This window comes from Diaporthe batatas, assembly GCF_019321695.1.
Source record: "Diaporthe batatas strain CRI 302-4 chromosome Unknown Contig00001, whole genome shotgun sequence".
NCBI classification, from domain to species: Eukaryota; Fungi; Ascomycota; class Sordariomycetes; order Diaporthales; family Diaporthaceae; genus Diaporthe; species Diaporthe batatas.
Genome location: NW_025408548.1, coordinates 3,843,062 through 3,863,698, shown reverse-complemented (window position 1 = coordinate 3,863,698; position 20,637 = coordinate 3,843,062). Strand labels below are relative to the sequence as shown.

At 56.6% G+C, this 20,637-nt stretch overlaps 7 protein-coding genes across 7 annotated transcripts; 2 read left to right on the top strand and 5 right to left on the bottom strand.

The window, feature by feature from the left end:
• Nucleotides 1-273: 273 nt before the first annotated feature.
• On the top strand, nucleotides 274-1,820 carry KVR01_000560 (uncharacterized protein; the record flags this gene model as incomplete). The annotated part of the gene is made up of 5 exons (XM_044788886.1): nucleotides 274-390; nucleotides 447-524; nucleotides 584-1,080; nucleotides 1,137-1,594; nucleotides 1,699-1,820. 5 exons carry the CDS (start codon nucleotides 274-276, stop codon nucleotides 1,818-1,820), a joined length of 1,272 nt encoding a protein of 423 aa, XP_044650509.1.
• A 2,943-nt stretch (nucleotides 1,821-4,763) lies between these two features.
• Nucleotides 4,764-6,203, bottom strand: KVR01_000635 (uncharacterized protein). Its single transcript, XM_044786890.1, has 4 exons — nucleotides 5,795-6,203; nucleotides 5,666-5,722; nucleotides 5,372-5,586; nucleotides 4,764-5,296 (listed from the first exon to the last, which is right to left on the bottom strand). The coding sequence occupies exons 1-4, from the start codon at nucleotides 6,052-6,054 to the stop codon at nucleotides 5,130-5,132; spliced, it is 699 nt and encodes a 232-aa protein (XP_044650584.1). The 5' UTR covers nucleotides 6,055-6,203; the 3' UTR covers nucleotides 4,764-5,129.
• Nucleotides 6,204-7,620: 1,417 nt separating this feature from the next.
• Nucleotides 7,621-10,446, bottom strand: KVR01_000456 (uncharacterized protein; the record flags this gene model as incomplete). Its single annotated transcript, XM_044782381.1, has 1 exon — nucleotides 7,621-10,446. The coding sequence occupies one exon, from the start codon at nucleotides 10,444-10,446 to the stop codon at nucleotides 7,621-7,623; it is 2,826 nt and encodes a 941-aa protein (XP_044650405.1).
• A 771-nt stretch (nucleotides 10,447-11,217) lies between these two features.
• KVR01_000981 (ubiquinol--cytochrome-c reductase catalytic subunit CYT1) lies at nucleotides 11,218-12,543 on the bottom strand (the record flags this gene model as incomplete). The annotated part of the gene is made up of 4 exons (XM_044783852.1): nucleotides 11,218-11,890; nucleotides 11,950-12,012; nucleotides 12,160-12,314; nucleotides 12,469-12,543. The coding sequence occupies 4 exons, from the start codon at nucleotides 12,541-12,543 to the stop codon at nucleotides 11,218-11,220; spliced, it is 966 nt and encodes a 321-aa protein (XP_044650930.1).
• Nucleotides 12,544-13,203: 660 nt separating this feature from the next.
• Nucleotides 13,204-14,588, bottom strand: KVR01_000640 (uncharacterized protein; the record flags this gene model as incomplete). The annotated part of the gene is made up of 4 exons (XM_044790200.1): nucleotides 13,204-13,376; nucleotides 13,443-14,345; nucleotides 14,423-14,480; nucleotides 14,583-14,588. 4 exons carry the CDS (start codon nucleotides 14,586-14,588, stop codon nucleotides 13,204-13,206), a joined length of 1,140 nt encoding a protein of 379 aa, XP_044650589.1.
• A 675-nt stretch (nucleotides 14,589-15,263) lies between these two features.
• Nucleotides 15,264-16,454, bottom strand: KVR01_000366 (uncharacterized protein; the record flags this gene model as incomplete). The annotated part of the gene is made up of 5 exons (XM_044794947.1): nucleotides 15,264-15,310; nucleotides 15,492-15,616; nucleotides 15,670-15,706; nucleotides 15,809-15,913; nucleotides 16,061-16,454. The coding sequence occupies 5 exons, from the start codon at nucleotides 16,452-16,454 to the stop codon at nucleotides 15,264-15,266; spliced, it is 708 nt and encodes a 235-aa protein (XP_044650315.1).
• Nucleotides 16,455-18,024: 1,570 nt separating this feature from the next.
• On the top strand, nucleotides 18,025-20,586 carry KVR01_001011 (uncharacterized protein). The gene is made up of 7 exons (XM_044787536.1): nucleotides 18,025-18,780; nucleotides 18,843-18,978; nucleotides 19,043-19,224; nucleotides 19,282-19,318; nucleotides 19,378-19,445; nucleotides 19,501-19,883; nucleotides 19,954-20,586. Exons 1-7 carry the CDS (start codon nucleotides 18,694-18,696, stop codon nucleotides 20,066-20,068), a joined length of 1,008 nt encoding a protein of 335 aa, XP_044650960.1. The 5' UTR covers nucleotides 18,025-18,693; the 3' UTR covers nucleotides 20,069-20,586.
• The last annotated feature ends 51 nt before the right edge of the window (nucleotides 20,587-20,637 follow it).

Below are 20,637 nucleotides of genomic sequence, written 5' to 3'. Positions count from 1 at the left end.
TGCAGAACCCTCCGAGCACACAGTAGATGTACTCCGTACTCTCGAGGCGATGCCACGGGACGACGGTCATGGCTACCTGCCTACCTAGTAGGTACCTACTTACCTAGGTGGCTACCTAGGTATTTCCGATGCCGTCTGGTATATCAACCTCTGCTCTCTCCAGGTGCGCCGCAGGGCAGAGTCCCTCCATGATCTATATTGGACGCTACCACGGCGAAACAGGCCTACAATGACCACCGCTTGCGCAAGGCGAGCAACACTCCAAAAGCCAACATGACGAAACTACCAGAACACTACCTCACCAAGATGGACCTCTCCAGTAGTCCTGGTGACCGCGGGACTCAACTGTTCATCGTCATGATGGTGGTGCTGGGCCTTGCATGGATACTCGTATGGGATCCCTCCGAGTAGGCCTATCGGGGAGCCCACTGACACTCACTAAACAGGTATTGCTTCGAGCCTATGTCAGAGTCATCATGATCAAGAACGTCGCGTCGGACGACTGGTGGATGCTCGCCAGCATTGTCCGTCCTCCCCTTTCTTTGTGGCACAACCTCACACCCAGGGCTAATCCCGTCCACAGCTCGCATACACGGCTTACTCGATCGTGGCCATGTGGGGAATCTTCGACGGGGGTACCGGGAAGCACATCTCGAATCTCAGCCTTGAGGAAACACTGGTTGGCCTCAAGGCATGGTACATCTGCGAGGTCATCTACGCACCCATCTCGGCCATGGTCAGAACCTCGGTCGCGCTGTTCCTCCACCGGGTGGCTACCGAGGCGCTACACAAGTGGGTGATATGGATAAACCTCGCTGTCATCTACATCATCTCGCTTGTCTTCACATTCATCGCCATCTTCCAATGCAACCCGCCCTCCTACTTCTACGAGCAGGTGCTGGGGAAACCGGGTGGCTGTATGAACATCAATGTCCTGCCCAACGCCGTAATCGCACACAGCGTTATCGGCGCGGTGACCGACCTCGTCTTCGCTGCGTTGCCTGTTGCTATGCTATGGGACGTTCAACTGAACAAGAGGACCAAGGTTGTGGTTGCTCTTTTGCTGGGCATGGGGGCCGTGTAAGACACCCACATGTCCTGTTTGGGATCATGATACTGACATTGATGACCTGAAGCGCTGGAATTGCTCTTCTCGTGAGGATACCCTTTGTCAAAAGGTTGGCGATTACACCCGACTTTTTGTTTGAGACGGTCGACGTTGCTATCTGGTCTGTTATGGAACCATCGCTCGGGATTATAGCCGGCTGCGTGGCAACCTTGCGGCCGCTCTTCAAGAGCCTGGGCTTCGGAAAGCCCACCACGCAGAGGTACGGCTATGGACCCTCGCACTACGGGCCCTCGGCGGCAAGCGACAGACGCACATGGGGCTTCGCTCGAAACACAATGCAGAAACTCAGCGACGGGCCGTTCTCTCCCAGCACCATCGACTCGTCGCCTCTTGAGCCTGGGGCTCGCGCGCCGTCCACGTCAAAGAATGACGAATCGGACATGGACCTTGAGATGCAGCTTCAGATACCGTCGTCCGTGCCGACACCGTACCCCGGAAAAGGCATCGTGTCAACCAAGATTGCCAGTACACCCTGGGAGGACGTTGCCGCGCATGGGAGTGGTATAAACGTGTACACTTGTGTCGACATTTCGTCGCAGCTGAGAACGCATAACTCTTTCCCGCACCAGCCGGGCTCGATCTCATCCTCGGCGGCGACGCTGCCCATACAAGGCTCGGCGGCGACGCTGCCCATACAAGGCTCGTCGGGGGCAGGAACTGGATAATCAGAACTATAGAGCACACGATATGAGGGTAATTGAATTAATAGCGTATTTTGCATTTTTCTATCTACATCCACATACGACTCGACGGGAAAGTGGACGGCAGGGCAGGCCGCGGAAAAATACATGTATCTACAGCTCCAACCCCCACGGGACCGCTGGGGATCTGTAATACCTAGCACATTTTGTTGATCAATTCCCCTCTCAATGGCAACACAGACGCACACTTCGCCTTACCCACAAGAGCTCGATCAACACACCAGCGCGGGCCATGGTATCATGATGATGATGATCAGACCTGTCAGCGCCATGCAGGGTCACAGCTGCGCAACATAACGCCTCGAGCGGACGGGAGAGCCGACTCTGCACGGGAGCACGTCAAGAGACCACGCTGCCTCCGTGCGCGGGAAAGGCACGTCAGGATTTGGCTCATCAGCCGCTGTTTGCGCCATTGCACGGCCTCGCGGCATCGGCAAACACGCCCCTGTCGCCCAACCATCTCCCAGCAGGCCGGCACCACCCATTGTGGTTTAAAGCCAGTCAAAGCACCGCGGACCAAACTCGACCTCTCCTCGGACCAAGATCACTCTGGCTGCCGCCTGTTGCTCGACTTCTGATTGGGACGCTCGCCCGCCTATCCGGATTTGACGTTCGATGGCGTGCACAGAGTTGTCTCCTACCTACTGCCACGGGAAAGTGGCGCCCATGTCAGTTGTGAGCCCAGCATTGACAGCCCCAGCGGGTGCCCTTGGAGCGAGGTCGAACCGGGCTCTTGGACAGAAGTGAAACCCGGCGGCCGCGGCAGATCACTGTGCAGTGCTACGATAGACGGAAAGCCCGGCGGCTCCTGGGCTCGCGAACGCTTCCGCACAGGCATAGATGCATTCTTCCAGGCTGGGTTTCCCGTCGGGCAATTGCCTAGGGAGCACGGTCTTCATGTGAGGTGGCTGCGGACTAGGTGTGTCCCCAGGATCAGGGCAACCAAGGGTGTTGTCGACAGTTCGCCTGTCGAGACTGACACGTTCATGGCAATCCAGGTTGGATGTGGTCAGGGGGTGAACCAAGCGCTGGCCGACGCGCGTGTAGTCCCCGGCGTTGAACTCCTGTTCCTGGGGGGCTCTCGAGGCAGCCCCCAGTCCACGCAGCTATCAATCGGAGGTTATTGGGACAAGGTTGGATGATTGGCCACCCTCGAGATTTTTAGACGAACGTTAAGATCAAGGATGAAGGGTATTGGCACTTGTTCTACACTACCTTCACCAAGGACAAGGAAGATACCCGCATTGAGCCGGAATCCTTCGAGTCACACCTTAGGTCCCTTGGTCCCCAACTGGGTATCCTCTGCAGGCCGGTTGAGGACTCGGGGGCTTCTGGAATATCGTCGAACCGAGAGGCGTCCATAGGTTGGTACGCTCGAGGGTGCGTCCCAGCCATCGATGATCCTAAGCCTGGATCTTGTTTAGATCTTGCCCACCCACCTGGTCGGAGATTGGGACCCGAACTTGGCCAGGGCTCCTTCACTGCAACCTGACCTGTCCCTGCTCCTTTGGCTGGAAGGGAGGGGGCACACACCATCCTGACCATCTCGTCCGAGTTTCCTGGGCTCACAATCAAAAGGTTTTCTAACGTGACACGCTCCCGAGTCTAAATAACGTAGTTCAGTTAAGAAAGTTAATATCGCATGTCAACCATCTTGACTTTCTTCAAAGGACGCATCATGCGTCAGATGAAGCTCAGCCAAACAACATCTGAGACGGAGCTGCCCAGCGGGTTGTGCCCAACCTACCCACCGCAGGATCTGCAATGACCAAACTCCCAACGGTTGTGTCAGGACAGGCGCCACGGCTCGAGTTGCAAGGTCTCCGGCTTAGGCATCTGCAGTGGCTAAAGACTGAAATTCTACAGCCCAAGAAGTCCTCCCGGCTGCTACCCAGCGCTTACAGGTGTTACAACACAAATATTAGGGACCTGTCTCTCTGTCTGGAGGTTGTCGGTAGCTTCGTACACAAGACGTCATGGTGTTGCGAACCATGCTAAAATGCGCCCTTCCTTATCCCGAATAGCATCGCGTGCGGGCAGGTGGGATAGTCCAGGCTCGAGTGTGCATCACGCATTCGGCGCGCTTTAGGGGAGACAGGATTTGGATGGCCCTACCTCGAGATGACTCTGTGGTACCACTATCTGGTCACCGGCGAGTAGAACCATTGGCGTCGGACGCTTCGTGGAGGGTCGGTACGGCTGCTGGCCCGCGGCCAGGGAGTTGCACCCGCGCTAGAAGCCCGGGCGGAAGGGCGGTCGTGACGTGGGCTCTAGCTGCTGGGAGAACCGGGCTTCACTCAGACAGACAGGCCACTCCTAGCAGCAACCTTCCGTACACGATCTCCCGTGCTACACAGCGCCACTCTTCACATCTCTAGGCCTGGGCTAGCGCCCAATGATCGCCACAACGTCGACTGCTCCTCTCCATCCTGTGCCGGGTCTGTGCTCCAATGCTGCTCTGTGGCGTGCAATATCCTGGCCCGAGGTGCACTGGATCTGTGGCTAAGCCATGGAGTGTTCACCGGGGAGACAAAGTCCTGATCCGGGCCGTCGCCATCACGATGTCACCACCTCCGGGCGAGAGCATGTACTTGGACACATGTTACACATGTGCGTTGTGCAGAGTCAGCGGCCGGGTTCTCGATCTCGGATCTTGCCCCCGTGCGAGCACACGGAAAGCAGCCAGATCCACCATCGGGATTGAGGCAGCGTGGTGATCGACAAGGTCTAGCAGACACGTTCCCAACGGCTTCGGGCCCGACTGACGCTCAGGCCTGCGGTCCGGACAGCATGAACTCTGGGACGTTCAGTATTGGGTCCCCACGCTAGGACCATGGACCTGACAGGTAAGAGGCGGGGGCGGCGGTCTTGGAAATGTCCTCGGCCCCCGCAGTGTCTGTACCACCTGATATTCGGACGGACGCAGTCAACTGTTGGTAGTCTGGAAATCTAGACGGCCGGACCATGTAGGAACCACACCACGTTCAACGTCATGTCTCCAATGTACAATGTTAGAAGACCATTCCAACCAATGCCACGGCAAAGTTATCAACCGACCTGATTTCTGTGAGACGCAACGGCAAGTACCATCTTCAGTATTGTCACTCTCTTTCTCTGTCGCATACCACACGCCTACTGTCCCTGTTCGTTCTGTGCTGAAGAGAGTATGCACGGTTAAGAACCCATTGGTCATCTATGAAGTTTCATTGGTTGATGCAGCTGTCTCGAGTTCTCAAACGGAAACACACGGGTCTGATCAGCTGCTGGGCAGCCTTCCTGTTCTCTGCCACCTAGGAGGCCTACCATCGGGGCGTGACCATCCCGTTTGGTCTATCCGAGGCCCCAGTGGGCGTTGCAAAGGCAGTCCGAGGGACAAGGGCGCGCTCAACCGTGGGCTGTGCCCGCTGGGTAGATCCATTGGCGTTGAAGCAGCCGATGGTGCCATCGTTGTTGACCAGGACCTTGTCTGAACCGCCACAGTCAGATGATGGGCCTGCAGATGGAGAAGGTGGCAGTGTGGCAGCAGCGCGCTTGGACTCACTGAGGGCCAGCTGCCCGGGCACAACCGTGGTGCCGGACCCAGCGTTGCAGCCGGAGCAGGCCAAGTACAAATCATCCCAGCGGGGCGTGAAGAGCATGGCGACACTGCTGACCACGGACGAGTGGTAGCCGGTAACGTAGGTCGTGCTGTATGGGGTTTCGTCGACGTGGCTCCAGGTGACATTGCAGCCGTCACAACTGCTCGAAAAGTTCCCACTGCGTTCCATCGTCGTCAGTCACTTGTCTTCAGTACCAGGGAGAGAGTTCCTTCACGAGGGTGGGGCTGTTGACACACAAGGGGTATGGAACCAAGGACCCAGCATTGTTGCCGACGCAGGCGTCCAGGTCGATCCTAGCAGTAGAGTCAGTCAGTCAGTCAGCATCGGTAAACCCATCTGAGCTTGCGTTGATTGGTGACGCATACGAGGTCCAGTCGTAGTACCAATCGGAGTAGTCGTTGGTGTTGCAGTAGATGCCAATGCTGCTTCCATTGAGCACGTAGGTGCCCACGGCACAGGACTCGTTGTACGGGACAGGACTCGCAGTTGGAATGGTGATGGTTGATCCTACAATGTTTCCTCCGATCCCAGCAGGCTCTCCGACCGCGGACTGGGATATTTCACCGGCCACGGTGGAAACCACGGTGGAAAACAACATGGCAAGCACGAGTGCGACGGTCTTCATGCTGGGGCTTGCGGGCGATCGATTTGTGAATGGTGCGAGGAGGCGCTGACAGGCTCGAGAAATCAGCGGAGACGCTGAATGTATTTTGTTTTTGGCGGTACAGACGTTGTACGAATCGTGACGGGAGGGAGAAGAGGCGTGGAGGTCAGACTTGGGGCCCCACAAAGCTCGAAGTGGGATGTCAAAGCCTCTTGCCGTGGAGTATCCAAGTGTTCGCGGCTTTTATCTGATCAGTGACAAAGATGGAAGGCTCGACCTGTCGATACTGACATCTGGAAAGTGCGCTATTTGGCCTACGGCATCCAGAGGTCGCTCTGCTTTCTGGGTCCTTTCTTTGCCTGCACATGTGCCCACCCGGGAATGCGCGGGAGTGCGTCTTCACGGAGGCCTCTGAGCAAGCAACTCAGCCGAGGAAGCAAGTGAGTAGATTCGACAACACTCGCCAGATGTCATCTTGACTCGAGGCCCGTCTGTATTTGTGTCTCAACCGGCCGCCCAAATCCAGACAGACTGTTCCAAGCCGCATACTTGGGAAAAGCGAAGAGAAGAACCCTTGAGCACTACGTATTTGATGTTTCCAACCTAGGACGGTATCTAGAGAGACCAATGACCGGTCAAATCCCCTTGGATATTCCATGAGATACGTCCCAGCTACCTCCAGCTAGATATCAGTTATAGAATGACCCAGGATCAGACAGAGGCAGCTCATCTTCCGTCGTGGAAGCAGCATACCGATATCTGTACCTAAAAAAAAAAACAAGGGCATTTACTCGGGTGGCTGCTCAACAGTGCAAGGCGCCGTCGTTGTTGTCGATGTGATCATCCAAACATTAGTGATTGGGGTCTTGATCATCTGCGAAGCACTTGCTGTACATCCAGGTTGATGCTGCCTCTGGTCTTTTGCTTCCCGTCTTCGTCCTCGTGTTAGCAATCGTCTCACAGCCCTTGCAAGTACACAGGGCTTAGTGCCACTCACGGTAGCTTGAGATCACACGACTCACCCAACCGCTTGCAAAAGGCTTGCACACGATCCCGGGGGTTTGAGCAAAGAGTGGTGGAGAAGGGTACCCTGCAATCCAGACACCAGCTCATGTTGATGACATGCGTGGTTTGGGGGCCTGCCAGGGAGAAAAGGATGGGCCATACCTGTCAGGGTAGAGAGGGCTAACAGTGAATGCATCGTCTGAAGCCCATGTTCACATCCAGATTGGTCGACACATTAGCTTCTTGTGGTTGTTCCTGCATTCGTGTACATCTGACTACCTGGGTAGGGCGGCCTGAGTGACCTGACCGATGGGGTCTGGGCATCAAATGACTTCTGTGGTTCCCAGACCTGCAGTGACCTCGGGAGCCGCAAGCTAATGGCAAGTGCGTCGAGCTAACGGTTAGTAGACGGTGCAGAGCGTATAAAGCCTGTGTGCGGGAAGCTCGTGCAATTACAATGTCATTTGTTCGTTTCCTCACATGAATACAACTAGGCAGTACAGGGCATGCTCGGGCTTGGCCTCGCCGACCTGACAGCTACGAAAGCCAAAGTCCAGTGCCTTTTTTAAAATCCTCTTTTCCTCAAGCCGCTCCGCTACCATCCACCTGACCGCCCACTTTTTCCAAAATCTGTAGCTGGCCCTGATTGTCGTAGGCGACCCGGCCCTCATCGACTGCCCGGCGCATCTCCTCCCTCAGTGGCGTCTTCTCCCCTGTCCTGGGGTCCCACTCCCAGCCCTCCTTCATCCACATCCAGCGCAGACAGGCCCGCAGCTCCTTGTCCTCGGGCAGGACGCGCATCCACTCTGGCTGGAAGGTAGGGTCGCGGCCCTTGCCCTTCCAGTCCTGCGCGCGACCCAGGAGCACGTCCCGGCAGAATATCCGCCACGAGTCGAGCGCGTACCGGCCCGTCGTCAGATGCCCGATCTCCCAGGCCGCACCGTGTCCCCTAGCAGTGGTCTTGGCCTGGGGATCGTTCTCCTTGGAGGAGTCGGGGCTGCCAACGATGCCGTCACCCTTGTCCGTGCCGGAGTGGTCCTCGGGCCCAAATATCTCACCCGCGCGGACATCCTTCCCATCGCCCTTTTGCGGGTAGTCCTTGACCCCGTAACGTACATCCCTGGACGGTGGCCGCTCGAGCCACGTCCGCGCATACTTCTGGATCGTCTTGGTCCGTTGATTAGACAGACCGAGATGATGCATCAGAGCCTCGATATCAGCCGGGTCCGCCTCGGCGAGGGCCTGCGCCGTGGAATAGCGCTCCATGAGCTGGCGGAACACGGGGATCGCGACCCTCCCGGGAGTTCTAATCAGGAAGGTGACAGCAACCAGCAGGCGAAAGGGCTGACCAGCCAGTTCCTCCTGGACAAGGCCGAATCTGTCCCCTGCCAGTGGGGGGATGGGCAGCGCCGACACGGTGTTCCTGGGGGGCCGGCTTGTCTTCTTTGGAGTCGGACTCGGCGTCACTGCGGCGGTTCGTGCCTCGTCGATCTTCTTGCTTGTGGGAGACACAAAGAAGTGAGATGCAGTCTGTTTCTGGGCAGCGGGTTTCACTTTTGTGGCGGGTGTGGGAGTAGCAAAGGGGTTCCGCTTGGCTGACAGGGCTTGGAGGGTCGTGGACTCGGCCGGTGGGTTGTAGTGCCCAGTGTTCGGGCCCATCACCTCTCGTGTGGCATTGTTCTCTCGCGAAGCCTCCTGCAGCTGGCCGAGGATATCTATCATCTCGTCGAATACATCGGGCGCGACAGGAGGTGCTGGGTGCGACGGCAGGGTCTGGAAGAAAAGGCTGGGATCTACCGGTGGGTTGTAGACCTCGCCAGTCGAGCCATTCAGCCCGTACTGCAGATTTTGGGTCGAGGACTGGTCTAGCGCGTCGGTTCCTGCGTCGTCGCGCTTCCTCTTCCGATCTGGCGGCATAGCACATTGGGCTATGCCATCGACATGCTGTGGGAACAGGCTCTGGGATATGGTGGCATCTAATCCCAGTGCCATTGATCCGAATCCATCTTGGCCTCGATCAAATTGCGACAGGAACTGCCTCTCGTCGAATGGGCCGCCAAGAGCAGGCTGTACTGGCATCATTCCAGAAACGGGCACGGAAGCGTTGACATCCATCAGATTATGTCCCTGCTCGACGAAGAACGGTGATTTTGCAAGGGTTTTCTCGTGCGACTGTTTCGCCTTCTTGGTCACCCGCTGCTGCTTTCCCGCGTCAGGAGCCGCGCCATTGGCCAACGGCATGGACAAGTCAGCCGGCCTGATCAGTTGAGCGCCCGCCCCTCCTGCTTGCTCACCCGCGCCCTTGGCTCCGCCTGTGGCCTGCTGTAGGTTGGGTTCCGCGCCAGGTGTGTTGTTGACCATGCGGCGGAAGCTTTCCTCGTTCGCATTGAGCCCTGGTATGTAGTGGTCTTTGTGGACTTTGCGGATGTGCTCCTGCATGGAGCGGTACGCCTTTCCGTCGTAGCACCGCTTGTTACAAATGGACCCATCCTGCCGTCGGATAGGGCACACGACCTCAAACCTGGCGTCGTTGGCGGAAGCTGGAGCCTGCTCTGTCCCCTGCTTCTTGGTCTTGGTCTTCTTGGTGGTCGCATCGCTTGCTGTCTTGGTGGGCTGGGGGCTGCTTGCCACCCAGTCCGGCGGAGGTTTGTCCATGGGCACGATGCCGTTGTTGACTTGGCTGTCATCATCATGAACCAGTTGGATGCTCTGCAGGCTCGTCGTGTTTCCATCCGCCAGGCCGCCCCAGAGATGTTTGCCGGCGACGAGCTTGTGACTGGCGTTGAGTGCAGGTGCCCCCAGGGGCCAGTACTTCTCCTTGAAGTCCGGGATCTGGTCCGACTCCCTCATCATCCCCAGATACAACGTGAGGTCATCGCCGTAGTGCCTTGCCAGAACCTTGTCCCTCAGTGACTTTGCACACTGCACCTGCGCCTGAAAGGTCTCCCAGCCGGCCGAGAGGCCGATCTTGTAGAGGTGCCTGAGATCATCCTCAAAAACCTTGCCGGACATGATGATGGCCATGAGAAATTCCCTCAGGTCATCGTCGATGTTGAAACCGCAGAGCAGGTTGCGGGCGGTGTTCTCGTCCATTGGTGGGGCTTCTGGGTTCTCGGGTGTCCTCCACGGTATGTAATGCCGGCCGGCTGGTGCGTTGTCATTTTGGTTGTCGTCATCCTCAGACGTGTCATCCTCGGACGTGTGAGAAGAGAAGGCGCGGTCGTGCAGCAGGGCCTTGACCTCGTCCTCGTGCGCCTTGCTGGACGTGATGGCGGAGATGAGGAACTCCTTCTCGTTCTCGTCAATCTCAAAATAGTTGAGCAGGTCCCTGGCTGCATCCGCATCGAGCGTTGTTGACCGCGCACTCGGGCGTTTGGCCGCGACTGACCCGTTGACAACTGCCTCCATCTCGAGTGACGTGTAGGCCCAAAACAGTCTCACATAATGAGGCTGTGATGAATCCTGCAGTGCAAATTTCTTGATGACGCATAGAGAGCGTCACGTCTGGTCAAAGCCTGGAATGAAAAGTTGAGTTCTGGAATTGAAGACGAGGTGGCCGTTGAGGCGTGAGCACGGACCAGAAAACACTGACATACGACTCCCTCAAAACAGTACCGCAGTACCTGGGCACGCTTGGGTCCTGAAGTCTCAGGCACCACCAACGGATTCCTGGCGCTTCTGATCAATTCGACGGGCCGGGAGGATCTGGGTCGGTGCCAAGTCGACTTTTGATGATGAGCAATTTCATAAATAGAACACTGATGTATACGATCTGGAATGACCCAGGATGCTGGCTGCTTACTCAATATTCCAAGTTGGAGGGGGCCAGCCGTGCACGCACTGCACACACGGCCCGGTCCCGTCACGAGGCTAAGCGAAATGTCACCACATGTGTTGAGCAGTGTTGAGGACGCAAGAAAATGGTGAAATTGAGACCTGAAAGCTTTGATATACACTCTACCGACCCCGAGAATTACTCCTGTCCCCATCCCCATGTCTCTTCTCTTTCTGTTTTTTTTCTACTTCGCCAATGCGAATGAGATAGGAGAAACCTGGGAGGAAGGAGTCTAGGTTTGATAACATTATACACATACAGCAGCCACCGTTGATGAAGAGACCACCAGCCAGACCTTGACAGGCCCGTTGTCTCACTGCTCTATCCGCATTGCTGTCTCATGTTTAATGGCGCACCTTGGACTCTGCCGGCGGGTCGTAGGTGACCTTGCGGGACTTGAGGTTGGCCCACTTGTACCTCTTGACCCACACGCTGATGGCAAACAGAGCCGTCGACACGATCAGCACCTGCATGCCCATCTTCTTCCGCTGGTCCATCTCGGGCTCGGCGGCCCAGTTTAGGAACTCGACCACGTCCTTGGCCATCTGTGATGTCGTCGCGGGGGTCTCGTCCTCGTAATCGACGAGTCCGTCGTACAGGACACGAGCCATGGCGATACCGGTTCCGGGGAAGTAGGGGTTGAAGTTGAGGCCAGCACCGACGACGGCGCCCGCTGGGGGCTCCTCGGGGTAGCCGGTCAGCAGGGAGAAAATGTAGTTGCAGCCGCCGTGTCGGGCCTTGACGATCAGGGACAGATCTGGGGGCAGGGCGCCGTTGTTGGCAGCCCGGGCGGCCTCGTCGTTCTTGTAGGGTGAAGGGAGGTAGTCGGAGAGCTTTCCGGGCCGCTTCTCGATCTCGCCCTCGTCGTTGGGCTCGCTGTCGTACTCGTTCTCCTCGGCCTTGGCCTTGGCCTCGTCGACGGTGAGGATGGTGCCGACTAGAGATCGGTAGGGGATTCTGCTAAGGGAGTGGCAAGACGCGCAGACCTCCTGGTAGACCTGGAAGCCTCGTCGGAGTCTGTCTGGCTGTGTGAGTTTCAAGCTTCGCGGGACATCGGGGGCCTGGTCTGAACGCACGCCTGGTGGTCAAAGGTCTTGAACCACTGTTCATGCACCCACGGGTATGCGGTGGGGTGGAGACTATGTGCTTCTCGTTAGCTCTGAGCTTCGCACCTTTGAGATACCGCCTGGGGGCTCGGGTGCGTTGTATATGCCTCAAAACAGCCCGGGCACAACTAGCAACACCGCGGCCCCAAGCAATGAGCAGCAGGCAATTGATGCACTCACCCCTCTTCGGCCTGTGTCGCGGCGAAGGCATCGGAGCCGTAGAGATGGTAGTACCAAGCAACGGAGCCGAGGGCGGCGGCAGTCGAGGCCGCAGCGGCGACGTTGAGTCGGGTGCCCTCGGCGGCGTTTGCGTTGCTGGTCGTGGACGCGGCGCGCTGTGGATCAGATAGCCCATTAGCGACAATTCAAAAGCCACGAGATCCGTCCCCAACAGTGTGATATGGTCCTGCTTCTGGAATTTGGTGGTGCTGCAGCCAGTCTCGCCCCGTTGCTTGCCCCCCCCTCGCCGGCGGACAGATCGGTTCGTACCTTCGCAAAGCTCATGGCGCCATTTCGTGCCCCGGAGAAGGCGCGCGTCGAGCGCAGGCAGGACCGGGCAAACATCTTGGGCAAGAAGCTGCTGCTGCTCGGCGTTCAGAGGATGCTGCGAGGAAATGAGTGGGTGAGTGGGGTTGGATTCGAGTCCCAATGCCTGGATATCTGAGGTCTAGCGGTCGGTAGCCGTTGGGTTGTGGTCGAGGGCCAGAGGAAAACCTGTGCCAGCCGTAAGATCCCGAGGAATTTGCCAATGAAAGCTGCTCGATTACACCCCCCAACCGCGCACGGGCCAACCGCTGCTGCTGCCACGACTGCTCCAAGACCTGGCAGCACTCGTCAATTCAAGCGTAAATCCAGCTGATTGTGCCTCTCTATGACGATCATATCCAAGATGTGCATAAGGGTTGCCAGGAGCCACCTCTATCCGCCACACAGCATCAACAACAACTGTCGGATGAGCGATACACCCCGTGAGTGGAGGCTGTCCACGGATGCATCTAATACTGATCGAGATTCCTCCAATTGTATGATTTTACGCGCATGAACTCTACCTGGTTACTTTCCGGCTGCCCTGACCAGCCACCATTTTGGATAGTTGTGAACGCCTTCAAACAGAACTTTTCGCCCTCCTTATCCCAGTCTGTGTTCACACACAAGTCTAATGCACAGCACCACCGTCCGTTCGACGACTCAACCTGACCGCGGCCGGAGAGGAAGGCGGACATCCTACGAACCGGTCTCCTTCGCCGTCGCCTCCTCGAGGACGGCTCGCCTCTTCTTCACGCCATCAGCCAGCAGGGCAAGTACAGACTCGGTGTCCTGCCAGCCAATGCAAGCGTCGGTGATACTGACGCCGTACTGAAGGCCCGACTTGCCCTCCTTGGGCACCTTTTGCGATCCTATGCACGTGGTCAGCTCTGCAAGTTCAAGTTCGTGCCAGCCATCTGCGCCGTATGAGCACCCACCCTCGTTGATGTTGCTTTCGATCATCACACCCATTATGCCAGTCTCGCCCTTCGCGAGCTGCTCGGCCAGGACGGCCGCCACCTTTGGCTGGTTCTTGTGGTTCTTCTGCGAGTTGCCGTGGCTGCAGTCCACCATCATCCTCTCGCGCACACCGGCCTTTTTCAGTGCTTCCTTGGCCTCCTTGATGCTTTTCTCATCGTAGTTTGTGCCTTTTGTGCCTCCCCTCAGGATCACGAAGCAATCGTCGTTGCCGACCGTGCCCACAATGGCCGCCACGCCGGGCTTGGTGACCGACAGGAACTGATGAGGGTGCCTGACAGCGCCGATCGCGTCGATCGCAACGCCCAGAGACCCATCGGTACCGTTCTTGAAGCCCACGGGGAAGCTGAGGCCACTGGCCAGCTCACGGTGCAGCTGGGACTCGGTCGTGCGCGCGCCCACAGCACCGAGCGACAGCACATCAGCCACGAACTGGGGGGAGATGGTATCCAACATCTCGCTCGCTAGGGGCATGCCCCTGGAGGTGAGGTCCACGAAGAGCTGTCTCGACAGGCGCAGCCCCTTGTTGATGTTGAAGCTGTTGTCGATGTCCGGGTCGTTGATGAGGCCCTTCCAGCCGACAGTCGTACGGGGCTTCTCCAGGTAGGACCGCATGACAATCAGCAGCTCGTCCTTGTGCTTCTCCTTTTCTCTCAGCAGCAAATCACAGTAGTCGAGCGCTGCCTGGGGGTCGTGTATGGAGCACGGGCCGACGACCACCAGCAGCCGCTGCTTCTTGTCCGTACCATTGACCACCGCGACGACCTCCTCACGGCCGTCGAGCACGGTGCGCTTCGACTCCTGTGTCTGTTTGATCTCATGTTGGAGCAGGTCGGGTGCTGTGAGAGGGTTGTATCCACGGACTTGGAAATGAAGCGTTTAATCAGCCGTCTGGTCTTCTGTGGCAGGTGAGAAACCGGGCACCCGCGGCCCTACTCACTTCTCCAGTCTTCGCTCTCGGCCTTGTTGCCGACATTTTTGTTTTCGATGTAGAAGGACTGGAGGCCCGATGTGAGTCAGCGCATTCGCGGTCGGGGTGGGAGTGGCGTGAGTGGGCCGCAGCTCGGCGTCCAGCACGGCGGGGCTGTTTGCTCACTTACAGACATGGTGGTGTCACTTGTGGTGGGAGGTCCAACACAAGCAAGGTCCAATCAATGCACGCTCTGGGGACTGGGTATCTCTGGCAATTAAGTGTAGGGGTAAGTGGTAAGAGAAGAAACTGGGACGGGTCACGTAAATCAGCCTGAGAAATTTGGCAGGGTAGAGCTTTGTAGTACCAGATGGATAAAGTTTGGCCTGCTAAGATAGCCATTGACGTATGCTTATTTCAAACCGCAGCGCCCTGGGTTCAGAATTGAGTCACTCCTGTGGTGGGGCCTAGAACCAAAGCCGGGGCAGGCAGAGGACCCCTCGGAGCTGTGAGCCTCGAGCTGTTGGGCTCCTGGGTTATATATAGCCTGTACTCAAGTACCTAGGTACCCTTCAGCTTCACAGACCCTATCCGCTCCTCTCCTGAACGGAACAACCAGAGTATTCTAAGTCCAACATCGCGCAACACCTCATTTTAGCGTCAATCGGGTGTTTAGCAGTGGTGGTCCTACAACCAGATGTCACAACCTGGGCCCAGGTTTCTTTTTGCCCGTTCACCCACCTTGCGGCCTTTTGTGACACCTACATGTAACATTTGGTCCTTTTGTGACTTCACAAGAATTGGCAGCCATCTATATGTTCCCAATAGGTGCCGTGCGACAAGGTGAGCGCAGTGGTTGGCTTCAAATTGCTCAGTCCACCTTGACCGGGTTCGCAGCTTGCCTTTTGAACTCCTCGACTGTGAATCGTCAGCCATGGGCCTACCCTGAGAAAAAGAGGCTTCATGAATACACGAATGAGAATTGAGAAATGCCAGAATGGGCCCCCAACCACAAGATCAGAGTTGGCCGAGGTCCCCGCCCTCGTATCTCCTGCCCCAGATATGCACCGCAAAGACACTCGAGGAAAGGGACACTCACTTCCGTTGATCTTGCCGTACAACCATTTCAGTCCCATGGTACTGATTGCACAAGTGAGCCCGGAGAATGTGAAGAGTGCTATCCTTTGAGGCGTGCTGAGAAGGGTAAAGATGGGGTACGGGTAACTGATGGTCTGTGTCAGTCCTGCTGTCTACTTCCAAAGGGCAGCCACACTCACGTCTGGTTGTAAGAGAAGGTGTATTCGATCCATGCCCCTGGGACGCTATCAGTGGCTGCACTCTCTGCCTGCTGCTGCACAGAACCAAGTGCCCCGGGTGGCTGCAGCAGCCATGGCTATTACTGTGGATAGAACTCACAGTAGGCAAACGCCAAAAAGGTGCTGAGAGCCACTGCACCCTGGAACTTGATGGTCCAGGGCGGGCTGAGAAGCAGCAGGTCCAAGGTCAACATTATTGCTGGCACTACAGCATCCGACATTAGCTATGAGTCTGTCATGGGGGGCATTCAAGGGCTGGAGAGTAAGCAAATGGCCTGTCCCCCAGCTTCCGGCCATTTGCATAGCCAGAAGAAATCAAGGGGTGCGAGGGTGGTGTTCAGGGGTGGCTTACTTGCGTGAAAGCCAAAATCCGGCCAGAAAGGAAGCTGGTACTCCTCGGGGGCCAGGAGACGCTTGTCGATGAGAGTGATGCCCCAGTAGAGAATGCTGACGAGGACCTCCAGAGGGGTGGAGCACACCGAAACCACGTTCTTTGCATTGAACAGCGTAGGGCTCAAGGTCAGGTCCCCGAGGAGACCCAGGACCATACTTGTCAACGAGAGCGCCAACCCAATGATGGTCAAGAATTGAAACACCCCTCCGAACTTTTCATTCTCGGGGCTGGGGTAGAGGAAGAGCCACCTGAAAGATGCCGAGAATGACGCTACCCCAAGCAGATGGATGAGTGCAGAGACGGACCTGGAGGGTGAGGCCAGTCTTTGCAAGGGGTGGCCATTTCGCGCCATGGCAGGTGAGTGGTGATATTTTCGAGTACGGAACTCTATGGGGTGAAGGGTGTCTTGTACGGCCCCGATGCGGCTCTATGCAGTGGTGCGAAGAAATCTAAAGCGAAAATGGAGAGCAGGCAAGGAACTCTACTGGAAACAAAGCGGTTCTGGTGATGGCATCATGGATGGATATCAAGAACTGTTCGGATTGAACAATCCAAGGCCCCGGCTCCCTCGGCTGAGCAATTACATAAGCCTGACGTCCTCGCGGGCTGCAGCTGATGCCCGCGTGCTCGGATCGTGTCGAGCGGACAGGGCCTTGTTCCGTCGGCGCCGTCGGTGCGTCTCGATGCCTTGTCCTCACCTGATCAGGCCCGAAGCTTCCCACCCGCAGGCGGCCCGACTCCTACACTCAGTCCACCATCAGTGATAATCACGCTTCTTCAGCCTTACAGTCACGTTCTCGTGCGTGCATAACCACGGGTTCCGTGTCTTCCGCGTGCTGTTCTTGTCCGCCGGCTCCGTTTCAAAACGTCTTGAGACCTCGGGTGTCAACTTGCGCAGTTCCGCCAGGGAGATATTCTTCACAATGCACGTTCGTGATCCATATCCAAAATGCAGCATGTGTTGGTCCATTGCCGAGCACCAGGCCCGAGCCAGCTCGCCGGCCGGGACTCATCTTCGTCTTGCCCGAAGGTCGACTCATCAAAGTGGACAACAGCCGGGCTCATACCTGCCCAGTAGTCAGCTGGTATGAACATCCAGACACGGCCCGTTGTCTACTTCACTCCCGAGTGCACCCGCAAGGCCTCTTTTGATGTAAGCGTTGAGGAAGTTGAGCTTGATGGCGTCTAGGGACTTCACAGCTGCCTTGAGCTGTCCTGAACTGAACCTGTGGTCAATCTCATCGTGGAGCTGCTCACAAACATCGGGGCTCTTAATCAACTGATAGAACAAGGAGCGAAATGCGATGGCGGGGGGCCGGCCAGCGTATGCCCCTTGCTCAATGTCGCCCACGTGGAGGTCCATCTGCCGTCCACGGGTATTCCCCAGTCTTGTCCAAGTGGACATCATACAGTTGCTGCAACATGCCGCCTGGTACGTACTGTGTAGCTGCACGCGGAGATGGCTTCTGTTGCCGAGTAGTGTTTCAACAGCCGCGAATAGCTGCACAAAGTCTCTTACACGATTACCTCCTCCCCGCAGACTACTAGTGTAAGCATCTGATCAGCGGCAGGGGCTTTAACCTAAAGCATCGCTAATCTCAAGTGCCAGGCCAGGCAGCCGGAGACAAGCTACCGCTCTAAACGGGAGGGTGGGGTCGTACTGTGGTTGTGGGTCTCCGAGAGCAAGCAACACCACGCGGCTGATGCGACTACACACTAATATTCAAGGCACAGACGCCATATCTTGGCCGCACAATGAATCTCCGGATGTGCGCTCACGGTTTGACCTGGGCTTCACCCAGGCAGGCCAGGCAGCTTGGAAGTCCAACATCCCGGGAAAGCAGCTGAACCATTGCATGGCCTGAAACCCTGTTTCTGCCACGGCAGGGTAGAATGGCGTGGGTCATGACTCGTCCTCCCACCGGATTGCTCTGCCGGCATCGCGTAGAGAAGGGCACAGGTCCCACAGCAATGTTACGCAGATCAGGGTATTGGGGACTCGTATATGAGATCGGGAAGACCCGACCTGGTCCCCGCCACGCCGTCTTCAGGTTTGTATTAAGGCACTTGCAACTGCCCCCTCCGCAGACTTCAGGAGCCCAGCCGTGCCACTCGGCCAGGGCTTGCCTGCTCACACAGTGTAGGCAAAGGATCACACCCCAGCCTGTGGAGATGTTATCCTATAATCCGATGGGTTATTGTGAAATCAGGCCTAGGCCAACTGCAGGAATCCCATTGATGCTACCACGGCCTTGCCATTGTGGATGCGGATAACCACCGAGTATGGCCTAGCCCCGGGCAACATGAACGACTCGGCAGCTCGGAAGGGGGCTCAGGGGTTCGATTCTCCAGGTGCTCATCCGAGATACCTTGCGGCCCTCCCCCATTGATGCCATTTTACACTGTGACATGGTATGAAACGGCAGATGCCAACGTGCTGGGAGATATAGTCTTGTCCGGGCTCGCTCATTCATATTCAGCAGCGAACCTTGGGCTCCTTCCCGCCGCTGTCGCAAGCCTCGGGCACATCAACTTCTCTGTCTTTTCCTTGACAATGAGAGCGGAGTGAAAAACGCAAAACTCCAGCCATCATGAGGGCGTTTTCTGTTGCGCTGTTTCTCCTCGGGGGGCTAGTCGGGCTATCCTTTGCCGACGCCTCGACGACGCCAGCGTGTGCGGTGAGCAGCCGGAATCACTGAAACGCTAACTAGCTCAAGGTGCTAATTCTCTCTCTCCCCAGGCCGACTGCTTGGCAACGTACCTCCCACAGTCTGGGTGCAATGCGACAGACGCCCCTTGTATCTGCTCAGACGTCACGCTGAACGGACAGGTGCAGAACTGCACGCTGGCAGCATGCACGACGCGTGAAGCTCTGAGTAGGTTTCTGTCGTCCGCTGATTCGGGGATGCCTTCTCGTTCTGACCACTGTTGCCCCTCCAGCGGCTTTAAATGTAACAAAAACCTTCTGCGGAGAGCCCGTCCGGGACCTCACGGCAATCAGCCCGGTCGTCACGGCCGTGTCAGGGACACTCGCCATTGTGGCAGTTGTCATGAGGCTTGTTGACAGCTTCAACCGTGGCCACCTGCTCAACTGGTCCAATTTCTCTATTGTCGTGGCACTTGTAAGTCTTCTAAAGGATGTTTTGTCCTTGGGTGAAGACAAAAGCTAAAGGAACCAGGCCTGTTGCCTCGTTATCGGAGCCCTTGTGTTTCCAAGTGAGTTGCCGGCACGGAACGGTCAGCCTCCAACTTTCTGCGTGCTGACAATATTGTAGTGTCCAAATACGGATTTGGCAGGGACATATGGACAATCCCTCACGACAACATAACCCGAATCATTATGGTGCGGGCCCCATGAGTGCCAGGACGTACCCAGGCATAAAGCTGACGTTCTGCAGTTCACCTGGATCTCAGAAGTATTCTACATGATAGTACTTGGCTCGACCAAGATAGCCATGCTGTTGCTGTACCTCAAGGTATTCCCTAGCCAGACCTTCCGACGGGTTTGTTTCGTCATGATAGGTGTATGCCTGGTCTATTCACCCGCAACTGCGTTGGCAACCTTTTTCAACTGCACTCCTGTCAGCTACAACTGGACGGGCTGGACCGGGGAGACAGAAGGCAGCTGCTTCAGCTTCAACACCTTTGCGTGGGCGCAATCCAGCATCAACATCGTGCTGGACCTGATCATCATCCTCCTCCCGATACCGCAGCTGTGGAAGCTCAACATGGGGAGGAAGAAGAGAATCCAGATCGTGCTGATGTTCAGCGTCGGGCTTTTGTAAGCATGCCTGCTATCCATCTGGGAATGTTTCTTCACGGAGCCATTGTTCTGACTGCTGTCCTCAAAGCATCACGATCGTCAGCATTGTGCGGCTGACGGCCCTGGTCAATTTCGCGACGACAACCAATGCCACTTGTAAGTCCCAGCACGCACCAGACCCACGGCATGCATGGCCCAGCTGACAGGCTGCCCTATGATACCAGATGACAACGTACCGACGGCGTACTGGAGCGTCCTAGAGGTCTTCGTGAGCATCATTTGCTGCTGCATGCCTGCGGTCCGCTCGCTCCTCAAGAGGACATTCCCGAGCTGCTTCGGCAGCTCCACAGACACCAAGAATACCCCCCCGCCTTACATGACACCAAAGTCCCCTCGCTACAAACTCAGTGGTGGGATCCAAAAGAGCATCACGAACACCGTTACCTTTGGGCCGATCTCGGCCGACGAAAGATCACATGGTGGTTCTGACATTGAGCTCGTGGACGACCGGTGGCGGGATCGCGACTAGGCTGTAGTGCAGGCTCGTAGCATCTGAATGGCACGAAGCCATGGCTCTTAATTGTATGAGAATAATGAGACTCGAAGTTGGACGATGGGAATGTGGGAAATGGACACTGAATCTGACGAATCTTTCAAAGTGTGTACTGTATATCTCGAGTAGCTGTGTACAACTAGCAGGCATTTAAAAGTTGGCTTGGCAATTCACCAAGTCAGTCGTATGCAGAACAAAGTGCAGGGACACTAGAACATA